This window comes from Sciurus carolinensis, chromosome 13 (assembly GCF_902686445.1).
Source record: "Sciurus carolinensis chromosome 13, mSciCar1.2, whole genome shotgun sequence".
Classification (NCBI taxonomy): domain Eukaryota; kingdom Metazoa; phylum Chordata; class Mammalia; order Rodentia; family Sciuridae; genus Sciurus; species Sciurus carolinensis.
In genome coordinates this window covers 69,452,532-69,467,255 of record NC_062225.1, presented here as the reverse complement: position 1 = coordinate 69,467,255, position 14,724 = coordinate 69,452,532, and the positions used below count along the sequence as shown (strand labels likewise).

Sequence of the window (14,724 nt, the reverse complement as noted above, 5' to 3'; positions counted from 1 at the left end):
TGCTTTATAGGCAGCTTCTGCAAAAGATCCTCAAAAATGAAAAAGTCTAGAGGAAAGAAGGGGAAGGACTGCTCTCCAATAAAAAAAAAAATTTAAATCACTGTGCCTACTATAAAAAAATTAATGGGCTAAGGAACTGGGTAGACACTTCACAGAAGATATACAGGTGATCAACAAATCTATGAAAAAGTATTCATCATCCCTAGTAATTAGAGAAATGCAAATTAAAACCACCCTAAGATTTCATCTAATTCCAATTAGAATGGCTATTATCAAGAACACAAGCAATGATAAGTGTTGGCGTGGATGTGGGGAAAGAGGCACACTCGTACATTGCTGGTGGAGTTGCAGATTGGTGCAGCCACTCTGGAAAGCAATATGGAGATTCCTCGGAAAATTTGGAGTGGACTCACCATTTGACCCAGCTATCCAACTCCTCAGTTTATATCCAAAGGACTTAAAATTAGCATACTACAGTGTTGCAGCCACATCAATGCTCATAGCAGCTCAATTCACAATAGCTAGATTGTGGAACCCACCTAGATGCCCTTCAATTGACGAATGGATAAAGAAACTGTGGTATATATACACAATGGAATACTACTCAGCCATGAAGAAGAATAAAATTATGGCATTTACTGGTAAATGGATGAAGTTGGAAAATATCATGCTAAGTGAAATAGGCCAAGCCCAAAAAAACAAAGGCCAAATGTTTTCTCTGATAAGTGGATGATGATATATAATGAGGGGGTTGGTGGTGGGGAGAGAAAAATGAAGGAACTTTGGATGTAGAGGAAAATGGGGTGGAAGGGGTGGGGGACAGAAAGATGGTAGAATGAAACAGACAGCATTACCCTATGTATTTGTATAATTACATGAATGATGTGACTCTACATTGTGTACAACCATAGAAATGAAAAGTCGTACTCACCCCCTCCCCAAAACAAACAGCCCCATAGGGGTCCTGGATACAATTAACAGCGAGGACCCAATTAACGTTAATAATACCAAGGCAGCGGTAGGAGTGACAGGTGAGACTCAGAAGCTTCTGTTGCTCTAACTCCTTGAATGCAAACTGGCAGAACAGATTAAGGCATAGCTTTTTGTACATGCCAGATTGTCTGATCCCTCCCCTGGGATTTGTTATGTAAATTAGACGTTCAAATAACCTTCTCACACAAAAAGCAAAGGCTTCATTTGCATATGCCCCTGGAAAAGGCACTCGGGTTCCAGCTTTTGTTTGCCATCCAGAAAAATGAAAGTGAGCCTACTCTCCTAGAGGTCTACAAGAAAGTGAGGAAGTCCACATGGGCTGAGGGGACCCGGGAAGGGCTGTCAGTGCTCCCTAAGGTCGTAAGGCAGGGAGAGCCTGTCCCAAGAAGAAGCAATACCCACTCAGAAGAAAGGCACTCGGCGGGATTCGAACTCTTCTAGGCAAATTTTAAAACGTGTGTTGATTCAGTCCCGCCGGTCCCTCCACAATATCCCTATCCTGCCAGTGAGGAAATCTCACACTGATGAGTACCCATTTGTGCAACTTGAGAGCTATGAATTATGAAATGAAAGTGAGCCTACTCTCCTGGAGAGCACACACTTGCATAATAACATTTACACATGGAGCTATTTGGAAAGAGTGAACCTTACCCCTGAAAACAAGAATATTACACATGCCCTTAAAACACCGGCATTGATACAGACCATCCATGGCCAAATGAAAGCAGGTAGCCATCATGCACTGTTCCGGTCATCAAAAGACTGATACCTGGATATTCACCCCACCATACAATACCCTACACCCTGCTGGCCCTGAGGCCAGGTAACAATGGCTGGTTCACAGTGCTGGATTTAAAGGATGCATTCTTCTGAATCCCAATTTCTGTTTTCTTTTGAGTGGCAGGACCCTGACGCCAAAGTAACCACCCAATATTGCTGGACTGTCCCATCTGAGGGATTCAAAACCTCCGCTAGTCTGTTTAATGAGCACCTAGCAAAAGACCTCAAGAATTATAGCTGGATCAAGGAATCTTTTTGCAATGTGTGGATGACCTGCTCACAGCTAGCCCCAACTACAAGCACTGACTTTCCACACTACATTGTATTGAATCACCTCGCGTCATGTAGATAGAAGATGTCCACTGAACAGGCTTGGATTTGTAAACAAGTCACCTATTGGGATTCCAGATTAGCCAAGGAACGCAAAGCCTGATGTCAGAATGGAAGCAGGCTATCTTGAACCTTAGAGATCCGGGAACCAGAGGTAGTAGCAGGGGTTCTGCCACATTTGGGTCCACAATTTTGGATTAGTAGCCAGAGACTGTATGAGGCCTTAAAAGAAAACAAAACTAGAACCTTTGATTTGGACCTCAAATGCCAAACATCCTCTAGAAGTTAAAACAAAGTCTCATGCCAGCTCTTGCCCTAGGCTTGCCTGACTTACATAAGGAATTCAATCCGTATGTACATGAGAAACAAGGTACAGCCCTTGGGGTCCTCTTACAGGCATTGGGAGACACGCAGTGACTAGTGAACCATTGGTCAGAACAGCTGGTCCACACTGCACCAGGATGGGCCCCTTGCCTTCACACGATGACTGCGATTTATTTCAAGAGGCTGAGAAATGCACTCTAGGACCACCCATTACTGAGCGTCCCTCACCCAATCCTGGTCCTACTACAATAGATGACTGCAGGGAGGATGGGGAGATACCAGGTCATCCTACCAGACAACCCAAATGTCAAAACCACATCCAGCCTAAATCCATTGCCCGCTGATAACGGGCCAATACAACGTGACCGTCTGCAGATCCTAGAGACCGTATATGGGTTTGGACGTGTCTGATCATCCTCTCCTAGAGCTGTACGGGGGATCTCTTCGCCAACAGAAGTAGCTTCAAGGACAATGATCAGTGAATATCAGATATTCAATTCCAGGCTTTGCTGCTAAAGCCAAGCACATTGCTCTGGGAAGACCTCTATGGTGTTTAAATGAAGAAAGGAAAACATTTACACTGACTCAAAATACACTTGCATAATAGCATTTGCACATGGAGCTATTTGGAAAGAGTGAACCTTATCCCTGAAAACAAGAATATTACACATGCCCTTAAAACACTGTCATTGATACAGACCATCCATGGCCAAATGAAAGCAGGTAGCCATCATGCACTGTTCTGGTCATCAAAAGACTGATACCTCCATGTCCAGGTGCAATCGGGTCATTAACCAAAAGGACCACAAAGAGCAAACTGTTTATCAGCACCCTGATACCTCAGCTTGAATTAGACCAATCTCTGTATACTGATGACGATGTGAAATGGGCCAAAGAATAGAGTTTATACTCTTGGGACCACACTGCCAAGTGGAGACGGGATTCCCATAGCTCATCCTCCTGCCTGAAGCTCAGGTCTGGCACCCACGGGAGGATGCTCACTGTGGAAGGGACATCTAGGTGAATGTCATCAAGCCCCCTTGCCAGGGTCACACCTCCAACAGACTGCCTAGTGGGTGACTCAGAACAGTGTCCTGTGTGTCCCGAACAATCCAGAGGCTGAAAAGTAGAACACAGCCCTTCAAGATTGGCAAGTAGATCATATTCAAATACCCGATCCCCCGGGAAAACTTCAGGTATTTGCTTGCGCGAAAAGACACCTTTTCAGGGTGGATTGAGGCTTATCCCAACAGAACAAAAAGAGATTTGAAAATAACAAGTTCTCTTGAAGAAGCTGATCCTAAGGTATAGGTTCTTTTTTTATATGTACCTTATCTAATACTCAAACCATATTCCGATCCCCTCAAATGTCCCCCAAATGACCGTTGGAGGTGGTTTGTGCAAACGAAGGTTCAGTGTAAGTCCCCATCTTACATCTGGATGTTACGTCCTCTAAGTTTAGACTCCTTCCTTTCTGCTTCTCCTTCTCCTCCTCCTCCTCCTCCTTCTTGTTTGGTTTAGGACCCTCACTGGCTGAAGAAATTAGACTGCTGTCCTTCAGAATGTCCGTTTTTTCAAATACAACTGGCTTACTTCCTCCCAGAGGTGTTTCACCTGCCTGTCTCCTGCACTTCCTGTGAACTGGCCATTTTCCTGTGTGGTTACCTTACCAGTTGAGTGTACAGTGAGGTACACAGGTATACCCACTCTGATCTCTTTACCCAGAGGCACATAGTGAGACTTATATTTCCAGTGTTTCCTTCCCAGTTACACACACACACACACACACACACACACACACACACAATTTTTCCTCTGTCCCATTTCTATGTTAAAAAAATAGCATACTATATACACTGTTCGCACCTTTATTTATCTTAATTTAACCACACATCCTTGGAGGTGTCTCTGCATGAACACACCGAGCACTTTTTTGTGTTTTGCTTTTGCTTTGTTTTGTTCATTTCTTTCTTTTTGTGGCTACAGGGTAGTCTACTGTAGATCTGTGCCCGTATTTATGCGATGAATTCTCTGGTCATTTGTGGGTTTGAATGTTCACCCTGAATGCTCTGGAGAGAGTGTATGTAGGCAGTTGAAGGATGGAAAACTGATTTTGGAGCTATGGAAGTCCAGGCAGTTAATAGAGTTAGTGAGAAGAGAGCCCAGTTGTCCCATGTTCTGGAGATAGATCCAGAAGTACTAACCTGATGGGTAGAATGTGACTTGTGATACTAAGAGGGATTAGAAATAGTCTCTATTGTGATTTTTTTTCTTTTGAGCCAAAATAATATTCAAAGAAATGAGCCTTCCTGGACTTGAAAATAAAACAGTGTCCAGTGTCTTCCATTATTTTAGGTAGGCAGTCTGGAAGTCTCCTGGAGGAGATGCGAACAGGTAGAGACCTAAATCAAGTGAGGACCGCGTTGCATGGATGCACGGGGCCTAGCATTCTCTGCAGCGAGAGAGTCCTGCACAAAAGTTCTGGGCAGGACGGCTTCGTTTCCAGCTCAGCAGGAAGGTCCGTCCAGGGGCTAGCACAGGACATGAGCAGGAGAGAAGCAGGAAGGAACCACCAAGGACATTTCGGTTTCACGCCGCGGTAAGGAACTCGCACACTGTTTTGAGAGCCGCGGAGATCCACGAGACAGGTTCCAGACGGGAAATCTGAGCAATCCCTCTATATGGGCTTCCACCCAGAGAAAAGACCAGGTAAAGGCGTGAGAGGAGGAGAAGGGGCTCATTAAGAGGTCGCCACAGTAGGGTGGAGAGAGGCGATGGCGATGCACACCTTGGACAGGGGCGTCCGCTGGGAAGGGGTGAGATTCACTTACCCGCCCTAAACCGGATATCGGTGTACCACTCTTCAGAGTATTCTGCACAGTAAATCAGGTAGTAGGCTTGGAGGAATCCATTCCCAACACAGAAGATACTTCCTCTGAAAAGGAACACCACTGGAAAAGGTCTCCCTCTGGTGAGCAAGGAGTAAATGAATGTCCTGGGATAGAGGGAGCGGAAAGTCAGACTCCACCGTCAAAAGAAAGAAAAGTAATCAAACAATCAAACAATGAGAGGACCACGTTTAAAACAGGTAATCACATCGAGTGCATCGTTTCAGCTTTTCCTGAAATTTATGCAATGGAAGAATGTTACTGTCTGGTTCCAGGGTAAACATTTAGGTTATTTGTCTTATTTCACCAAATCCATTCAGCACCTCATTTTATTCTCACGAGTCCTGAAAGGTAAAGACCATCCCACTCAGTAGTTCATAAATTAAATTTTATGAACCTAGGATTGGAGATCGGTTTTCCACAAATCTTGAAGTGAAATTTAGTTCCTCCTAGACTGGAGCTGGGTGTGGTGGCACACGTCTATAATCCCAGCTATCCAGGAGGCTGAGGCAGGAGGATTTCAAATTTGGGGCAACTTAGTGAGACACCGTCTCAAAATAAAAGATAAAAAATAGCGCTGGGGATGTAGCTCAGTGGTAAGGGTGCCCCTGGGTTCAATCCCCAGTACTGCAAATAACAGCAACAACAACAACAACAATAAGGATGATGATGAATAAAAATCTTACCAATAAATTAGGAGAATGGTAAAGTCTGGTTTATCCACAAACAGCAAAATGGCATTTGGACAGCTTTCTATAATTTCTCTTGTATATTTAGTAACTGACACTATAGCATCCCCTATAAAGTGGACTGCAGGATCCCTTGAGAATAGAGACTCCTCCAAATGTCACAAATTATGAACCTAGAGTTATCTAGAAAGAAGGGCCTAAAAATATGAACACTTTTAAAAAATGTACCCAAGATACGTCGTTCAATTCCAGACTTTTTAAAAATTTTTCATGTAGTGCAACATAAAAGGAAAACAGGAACATTTATAAACCTTTGTGAAAAGCTTAATTAATAACTACCAAGTAAACACCCAGACAGACAGTAACTAAGTCAAGAAATAGGACACTGTCCCCACCTGAGGTCCGTGTGCACTCCCTAGTCTCATTTCTATAATCACCACTTCCTTCCGTTTCTTTACGAAGCTGTCATATTTGTATGTATCCCTGAAAATCGGTTCATTTTGCTCACTTTTAATTCCATATACGTAGAATCAAACTCCATGATCCTTAGGCTATTCTTTAACTCCCCATCACAAGTAGGAGGTCAAGATGGCTGCGCTCAGCGGCAGCTCCTTCAGTTTACTGTTGTGTATCATCCTGGGTGTGAGTATTCCACTTCTGTTCATCTCTTTCACTTTATTTTACTTTGATGGATATTTGGGTTGTCTTTACACTGAAATTATTTTGTTGTAACTCCCAACTTCCCTGTTATTTTAATTATTTTCTTGTCATATTTAAACCTTCAATATATCCACAGTGTCCTTTGTTACAAGAAGTTAGATAAAAATCCAATTTAATTTTTTCTGATGCTAATTAATTTACTAAATCTCTCTCTCCCCCAATATTCATTGTCATTGGTGTTATATGCTAACTTACCACATGTGTCAGTTCTTCTTCTGGGTTCTGGGTTCTGGTCCACTGATTATATTTATTGCTAGAACCACACTGTATTGATCATTGTAGTTTGTGTGTATGTGTGTGTGTTTCTATTATACAGAATAACAGGTTTCATTGTGTCATATTCATAGATGCAAATAATATACTTTGATCATATCCAACCCCCATTTACAGTACCCCATCCTCCCTTTTTCTCCTCCCCTGATCCCCTTCCTCTTTTCTTAGAGTGTCTGTTACACTCACTTTGTCTTTCCTCCACCCCAAGATCCCACATGTGAGGGAAAACAAGCAAAACTTATCTTTTCTGAGTCTGGTATGTTTGCCTTAACATTAGGATCACCAGTTTCAACCATTTTTCTGAAAATGACTTGATTTCATCCTTCTTTAGGGCTGAATAATACTCCATTCTATATATGTACTACATTCTCTTTATCCATTCATCTGTTGACAGGCACCTAGGCTGACTCCATAACTTGGCTATTGTGAATTGTGCCTCAATAAACATGGGTTTGTAGATATCTCTAGAATATGCTGATGTTAATTCTTTCCATTATATACCCAGGAGTGTTACAGTTGGATCATATGATAGTTCTGTTTTTAGTTTTCTGAGAAATCTCCATACTGATTTCCATAGTGGATATATAATCTCATTGCTTGTTACTGGTCTTTTTAGGATTTCTGTATCCTCTTGGTTCAATGTTGGTAGATCATATGTCCCTAGAAATTTATCTATTTCTTCAAAATTTTCCAATTTATTGAAGTAAAAGTTTTCAAAATAGTCTCTAGTGACCCTCTGGATTTCAGTGACATCTGTCTTAATCTGTAAACACCTTCCCTAAATGAATTAGGGCATCTGAAGAACTAGCTAAGCCCACATCAGAATAAGGGAACATACGAGGTGAGTCAGAGATGTTTTATTGTGTTGGGATGAAAACAATTGATGATTAAATTGGGGATGAAGACTGTCAAAATTACATATGTACCCACTGGAAAGAGGCCAAATTTGTGACGAACCAGGTGTCAAAAAAGAATAATGACTGTATTCGAGTATGAACATTGAATAAATAAAATCCATGAGTCCACAGTAATATATAAAAATATTTAGGGGCTTGGGTTGTAGTTCAGTGGTAGAGCACTTGCCTGGCACGTGTGAGGCACTGGGTTCAATCCTGAGCACCACAGATAAATAAATAAAATAAAGGTCCATCAACAACTAGAAAAATATTTTTTAAAAAATTTAAAGAAATTTGCTTCCATGAGAGGCGATCATGACTCTGATAAAATACAACTAAGGAAACAATTAAGCATTTATCCTACACCTTCTTAATGGAACTAGAGTTCTGATCTTCAATTGCTGAGTGAAAGCTTTTCTTACCAGAAGAATACTAGTTAACTTGCAGAGGATAAATTTTAAAATTAAAAACGCCTCATTCACAGGATTCCAAAGAATTGCCCCACGGATTAAGTGATATCTGGGTGATTTTTTATTTTTTTCAATATTGTTTAGTTGTAGACGGACACAACAGCTTTACTTATTTATTTTTAGGTGGTGCTGAGGATCGAACCCAGTGCCTCAGCCATGCCAGGCAAGCGCTCTACCACTGAACCCCAGCCCAGCCCTGCATGACTCATTTTTAAAAGAGCTAATAAATACAGAGGAATGAAAGAATGGGGCTAGGTTATGAAAGGGTTCACTGAATATTCCTTTTCCTTCTGTTATTTGGGTCACACGGGGTGGCAAACTAGTATGGGCTACTGCTTCCTTTACTCTCAGATTCAACCCTAGAGAAATGACGGCCGCATAAAGACCAGGGGTTCATGCTGGGACCTGGCGGGTGGGGCAGGGCAGCCTCTGATGCAGCACAGAACCTTCACATCCTGTCTTGCCCAGCCCGCGCCTCTGCCCTGAGAACTCTCCCTATGCACCGCCATTGTGATGGGAAACAGCCCAGGTCACCAGGCATCTGTGCAGTCTGGACCACATTGGGGCAGCGGGGAGCAGCTGCTTTGTGGACTTGGGGTTCTCACCCTGAGTCTCATCCCTTCCTCCTGTTCCTTTCTTTCTTTTCTTCTTTTTTCAGTGCTGGAGCTTGAGCCAGGCATGTTGGACAAGCACTCCACCACTGAACCTGGTCCCAGCTCATCCCTCCCTAGAGCACAAGCTCACCCTCCCAGGAGGGACAGTGACCAGCCTGGACTTTAGCCCTAACTCCATACATTCACAGACACGTGACTCACAGGCCAAGACAGGTAGACACCTGAGAAGTACAACCACTAAGAAATAATCAACTTACAAAATAAAAATAATACACATAATAAATAATGAACAGCACAGACTGCATTAAGGGGCATTACCACAACTGAGCCATTTAAAATAAGCCCAATAAGTATTCTCAGAGAAATGTTTTCTTCAAGGCAGAAAACAAGTCATTCATAAAAGAACTAAATGAAAACATAAAACAGGAAAAATGTAGCAGTTAAAGAACACAATACGTAGAATAAATAGCGATCAATCTTATGCAGACGGTTCCAGAAAGAACTACTAACTGGAGATTTAAGACATCATGCAGGGGCTGGGGATGTGGCTCAGTTGGTAGAGTGCCTGCCTCGCAAGCACAAAGCCCTGGGTTCAATCCCCAGCACCGCCAAAAAAAAAAAAAAAAGACATCATGCAGGAAAAAAATGACTCTCCAGCAGGTAGTATTTAGATGTCAAAAGTTTCTTATGACCAAAAAACAAAAAAGGGCTGGGGTTGTGGCTCAGTGGTAGAGCGCTCACCTTGCATGTGTGAGGTCTTGAGTTCAATCCTCAGCCCCACCTAAAAATAAAGGTATTGTGTCCATCTACAATGATTATATATATATATTTTACATATTTTACATATGTGTATATGTAAAACATTGTTTTTAAAAGTTCCTTATGGTTAGAAAAAGAATTTTTTTAGGTTTCAGAAATTTACCATTGAAAAGACCCCAGCAATATTTACTAATTTTATTTTAGAAATATGAGATGATGAGACTTAAGGTAGATGAAGTAGAGTTCAAAGTATAATACATACATTCAAACCCTCCTCCAGGCAGGCCACACTGGTTTTGACACTAAAGAGACAGATTGATAGATTTTTAGAGGTAAAATCTTATCAAACTGTTAATTTTACACATGAAAAAGGTAGGATCCAAAAATGTTAAATAATGTGTCCAAAATTATAGACCCAACTGATGACGGAGTAAGGACAACATCTAGGTTTTCTGATAAGCCCAGTTCCCTACATTAAACCTTCCAAATTTCTCCTGCAGGAACATTTTCCAAAAGATACACTGTCACCACACGTGAATAAGTGATACACCAAAGAAGAGGTTTTATATAGCTAAGTTCAGCATCCGTTACATCAAACAAGACCTAATGTGTTTACTGTTCACTTATATGTTTACATCTTGGGGCCTCAACATACTCAAGCACATAGTGACTCTTTGAAGGACACTCCAGGGAGCCACATTCATCATGGAATTAGAGTTGAACTCTAAAAAACGGCTTCTGAATTTTGACTGATGATCTTAGGTAGACAGTTGGATTCTGAAGCTTTGAAAATTGGGATGGTTTGAAACTTGTCCCCAAAATTTCGTGGGGTGAAAACTTAACCCCAAAATTCATATGTTAATTGTTTTAGGAAATTAAACCTTTGAGATGTGATTACTTAATGAATAAAATCATCTATTCATGGACTAACGGGCTACTAAAGGAGTGGTTTGTCAGCAGCGCAGCTCTCTGGCACCGTGTTCTATTCTGTCACCGTGCGATGCCGTCTGCTTTTTTTTTGTAAACAAATGGGATACATGTTGTCTCTCTGTTTGCACATGGAGTCAAGGCGTACCATTTGTGTAATCATACATTTACATAGGGTAAAGGTGTTGATTCATTCTGTTATTTTTTCCTTCCCCCCCACCCCTCCCACCTGCCTTGTTATGATACAGAAAGAAAGCCCTGGCCAGCTACTGAGCAAATGCTCATAAGACGCTTTCCAGACTGCCCAGTTTCCAGAACCGTGACATAAATAGACCTCTGTTCTTTACAAATTACACAGTCTCAGGTACTTTGTTATAAGTAGCAGAAAATGAACCAAGACAAGAACTGATACTTGATTTTGTAAATTTCACACCCATTGTGTACACATCCATATGCACGTGCACATATGAGAGTGAACACATACCCACGCACCAGACAAGCCCACACACCTGCAGCATTCATCAGACATTTCTAGAACAAAGAGTAGGAAGGTTGGAGACTGTCATAGATAGGCACAGTTGGTTTTGGATATGGATTTCAGCTTCAGAGCCTGTGAGGTTTATCTCAGACCCCGCCCCCTACCTCCCATCAAAAGCAGGCAGCCTGAACTTCAGGTCAGAGAACTTGGGTCATTGTTACCTTACCTGGAAATGGAATGATAATTCCTTCCCTGTCGCCTCCCAAGATTTCTACGAGGATCAAATTAGATAATCTGCATAAAAGCATATTTTAAACTGTAGAGTGATTAGCAAAAAGACATAAATGAGAGTGTTGTGTTACATGGAAGCCAAATTGTATAGACTTAAAATTGTCAAGGTGGTCCTGACTCTCTCCACATCTCTCTAGGCTGGAGCATGGCCAACTCTGTAGGATCAGGGAGTTTGCACGGACATGCTCAGGATGCTAAATCTTCTCACCTCTACCATTCGGCCTCTGGCCCGTTGCTGGATGGTAAGGACTTTTAATTCTCTGTATTAAAGATTTGAAGAGGAAAGAAAGGTCAGCTTCCAATTAAACCCAAACTAAAGCCACCTGCAGCTTCCCACTGTCTGGCCTCAGGCCTCCAGGTCATCTGCAGAGGTCCTTCCACCCTATGCAGTCACAACAGTGCCTACAATTCATTTCTTTAAGTCAGTAATTGGCTTCTCTGTTTCTCACCTCCTTCAAAATGCAAATACACCCAAGAGGGAAGAGGAGGTGGCTTCTCTAATACCACCGTGTACATAAGCAAATTAAATTCAGGTTCTTTCCTCCTTCCCTGGAGGGAAATAGAACAGAGTAAAGATGAAATGGAAAGAACAAGTATTTCTCTATCAAAAAGGCTTTGCTTGAAGGATTCTACTACTTCATAACTCCATGATCTTGGACGAATTCCTTCTTCTATAAATTGAGGTTAATCATACTTCTTTATGATACTTTATTATTTCGTTGGATTATTATAAAAATTAAATAATACAATGCAAGTAAAAGTATCTGACACAGGATTGCTGCTAAAAAATGGCTTCCTCTCACCCTCACACCCCATGAGAGTTTTGGGGGCCTGAAGGTAGCTTAACTTCTCAAAGGGAACCAGTCCTGGAAAGATGCACAAACTCATTAGAGAAGAGTTGTTTGCCTCTGAATAAAGACTTGTCAGTGCTAACAGTGTTCCCCCAGAAGGTCAAGATAAAATCCAAAACCCAAGGCATGAAACAAATAGCTATGCTTCCAAATTAAACAATGTACGCACTTGACCCTGACCCTCTGGACCTTCTAAGTCTGAATGCAAAAGTTCACAGTCACTGATCTCACCCGAAGGAGCATGCTTTCATCAGGATAGGCTCCCTGCTGCCACAAACAACTCCAAAGGCCCAAAGCTTCAAGGAACTAAAAGCTGGCTCCTGGCTGACAGCACAGCACAGGTGGGATGCTGTGCTCCGTAGTCATTCAGGACCCAGGCTCTCCCATGGGATTTGCCACATCTGACCAGCCAACAAAGCACAAGAGCATGAAGGACTGTGTAGGTTTTCTTAGCATCATACTTCAAGCCTCACATTTTTTTTACCTCTGCCCCCCAACTGCAAGGAAGACTAGGAAATGTTGCTTACTGGGCTCTCCAGAGGAAAAGGTCGAGAAGTTTGGTGCAGATAGCCCAGACAGAAGGTTCTAGAGTGGTCCAAAATAAGTGTATCAATGTACGAAAAGATAAAAACAATGAAGAGAAGGGGAGGAGTCAATTAGCCCAATAGCCTGCAAATCAGAACTGCAGAGTCGTAGGCAAGTTTCCCCTTGGCCTCCCAAGACAACCTGGGACTCCATTTTCCTGGTCTGGGACCACCTCTCTTTAATCCCTTCCTACCCTTCTAATGTCAATTTTAATTTTTTTATGTTGATTCTAATACAGAGACTGGTAAGTACTCTGTAAATATAAAGTTTTCTATCACTGCTAAGTAAATGTTCATCTGGGGGGAACTCTCATTGTAAAGGGTTAACTGAAATTGCAAATCCAAATTAAACCAAAGGAAAAAAACTGAGAAATTACACATCTTGCATAGACCAACTCATATTTAACTAAGTCTTTCTCAAATATAAATGCTATTGCTAAGATTATCAAACCCACTAAAAGACTTTTCACTATATGAAATTTTTAGACTTCATTGTCAATCAAAATAAATTCAAATTTCATATACATAAATGCAAAGTTTCCGTGCATTGTACTTAGCTGTTCTTTATAGTAGTAACTCCTACTTTGACCCCATATCTTCTTTTATCCACTACCCCACTTTTATTCTCTCCTTTATAACAAAACTCCTCCAAAGAGTTGTCTATGTTTGCCATTTCTCGGTCTCTCCTCCTCTTCTTTCCTCCTCCCCCACAGAAACAGATCTTAGTGAGGCCGGCAGAGACAGGCACGATTCAAGCATGGCAGCCAACTTCAGCTCTCTCCTTACTTGACAACTTAATCACTTCCTCCTGCTGAAAATAGTCCTCACTCAGCACACCACACTCTCTCAGTTTTTCTACGCCACTGATTTCTCCTTATTTCCCTTCAATGGTCTCTTTTTATCCTCCTAACTTTTAACTAGTAGAGCATCCCCAGGGCTAAACTTTAACTATTAGAGCATCCCCAGGGCTAACCTTTAACTATTAGAGCATCCCCAGGGCTCAGGACTTTTTCTCCTTTATTTACGGCCACCAGCAAATGTGATAATATCTTGTGTTCTACCGTCAAATATCATTGCTATGGTCTGAATCCCTGATGCAACAGTGTTGGGAGGTGGGATCTGGGGGAGGTGTTCAGGTCACAGGGGAGGTATTTGGGTCATTACCTTCACAAATGGATTAATGCCACCATAAAATGATTAATGCCACCATAAAAAGAGAGTGGGTTCACTCTCTTTGACCCTTCCAGCTTACGCCATATGAAAACACAAGAAGGCCCTTGTCAGATGCCAGTGTCTTGGTCTTGGACTTCCTAGCCTCCAACTCTTTGAGAAAGAAGTTCCTGCCCTTTATAAATTACCCAGTCTTCATGGTAATATGACAACACAAAACAGGCTAAGACGATCATCCATCTATAACAACTCCCAAATTATGTCCCCAGAAGGATGTCTTCAATCCTTGAACTCAGATTCATACAGCCAAGTTCTTGCTAGACACCTCGTTTAATGGATGTTTCAATCTCAACACATCAGAAGCAAAACCTCTGATTCCCCAACCTTCCCCCAACTTGTACCTCCCCAAGTCTTAGCCACTCCAGTAAATATCAAGTTTATTTCAATTTCTCAAGCTAAAGACCTTGAACCATCTTTTATCTCTCTCCTTCTTTCTCTCATATTGCAAATTCTGTCACTTCTATCTTCAGAATATTTCCAGGATCTGGTCACATCTCCAATTCCTCTGCTCTAAGTTCAAGCCATCATAAAAGCCTCCTCAGTTGAACACCTCACTTCCTGTTCTTCATAAAGCATACTAAGTAAAGCTGCAAGCTGGGCCACATCACTTCCCCTAAAAGCCCCCAA

General features: G+C 41.9%; 1 protein-coding gene across 3 annotated transcripts in view; it reads right to left on the bottom strand.

The window, feature by feature from the left end:
- Positions 1-14,724, bottom strand: part of Srd5a2 (steroid 5 alpha-reductase 2) — a 70,099-nt gene that overhangs the window by 22,227 nt on the left and 33,148 nt on the right. For all 3 annotated transcript variants that reach the window (XR_007104668.1, XM_047522711.1, XM_047522712.1), the window contains exon 2: positions 5,259-5,422. Coding sequence is in view for 2 of the 3 variants with exons in the window: in XM_047522711.1 (XP_047378667.1) it covers positions 5,259-5,422 (164 nt within the window). In the remaining variant the exon portion in view is untranslated. The remainder of the gene's footprint in view (positions 1-5,258; positions 5,423-14,724) is intronic.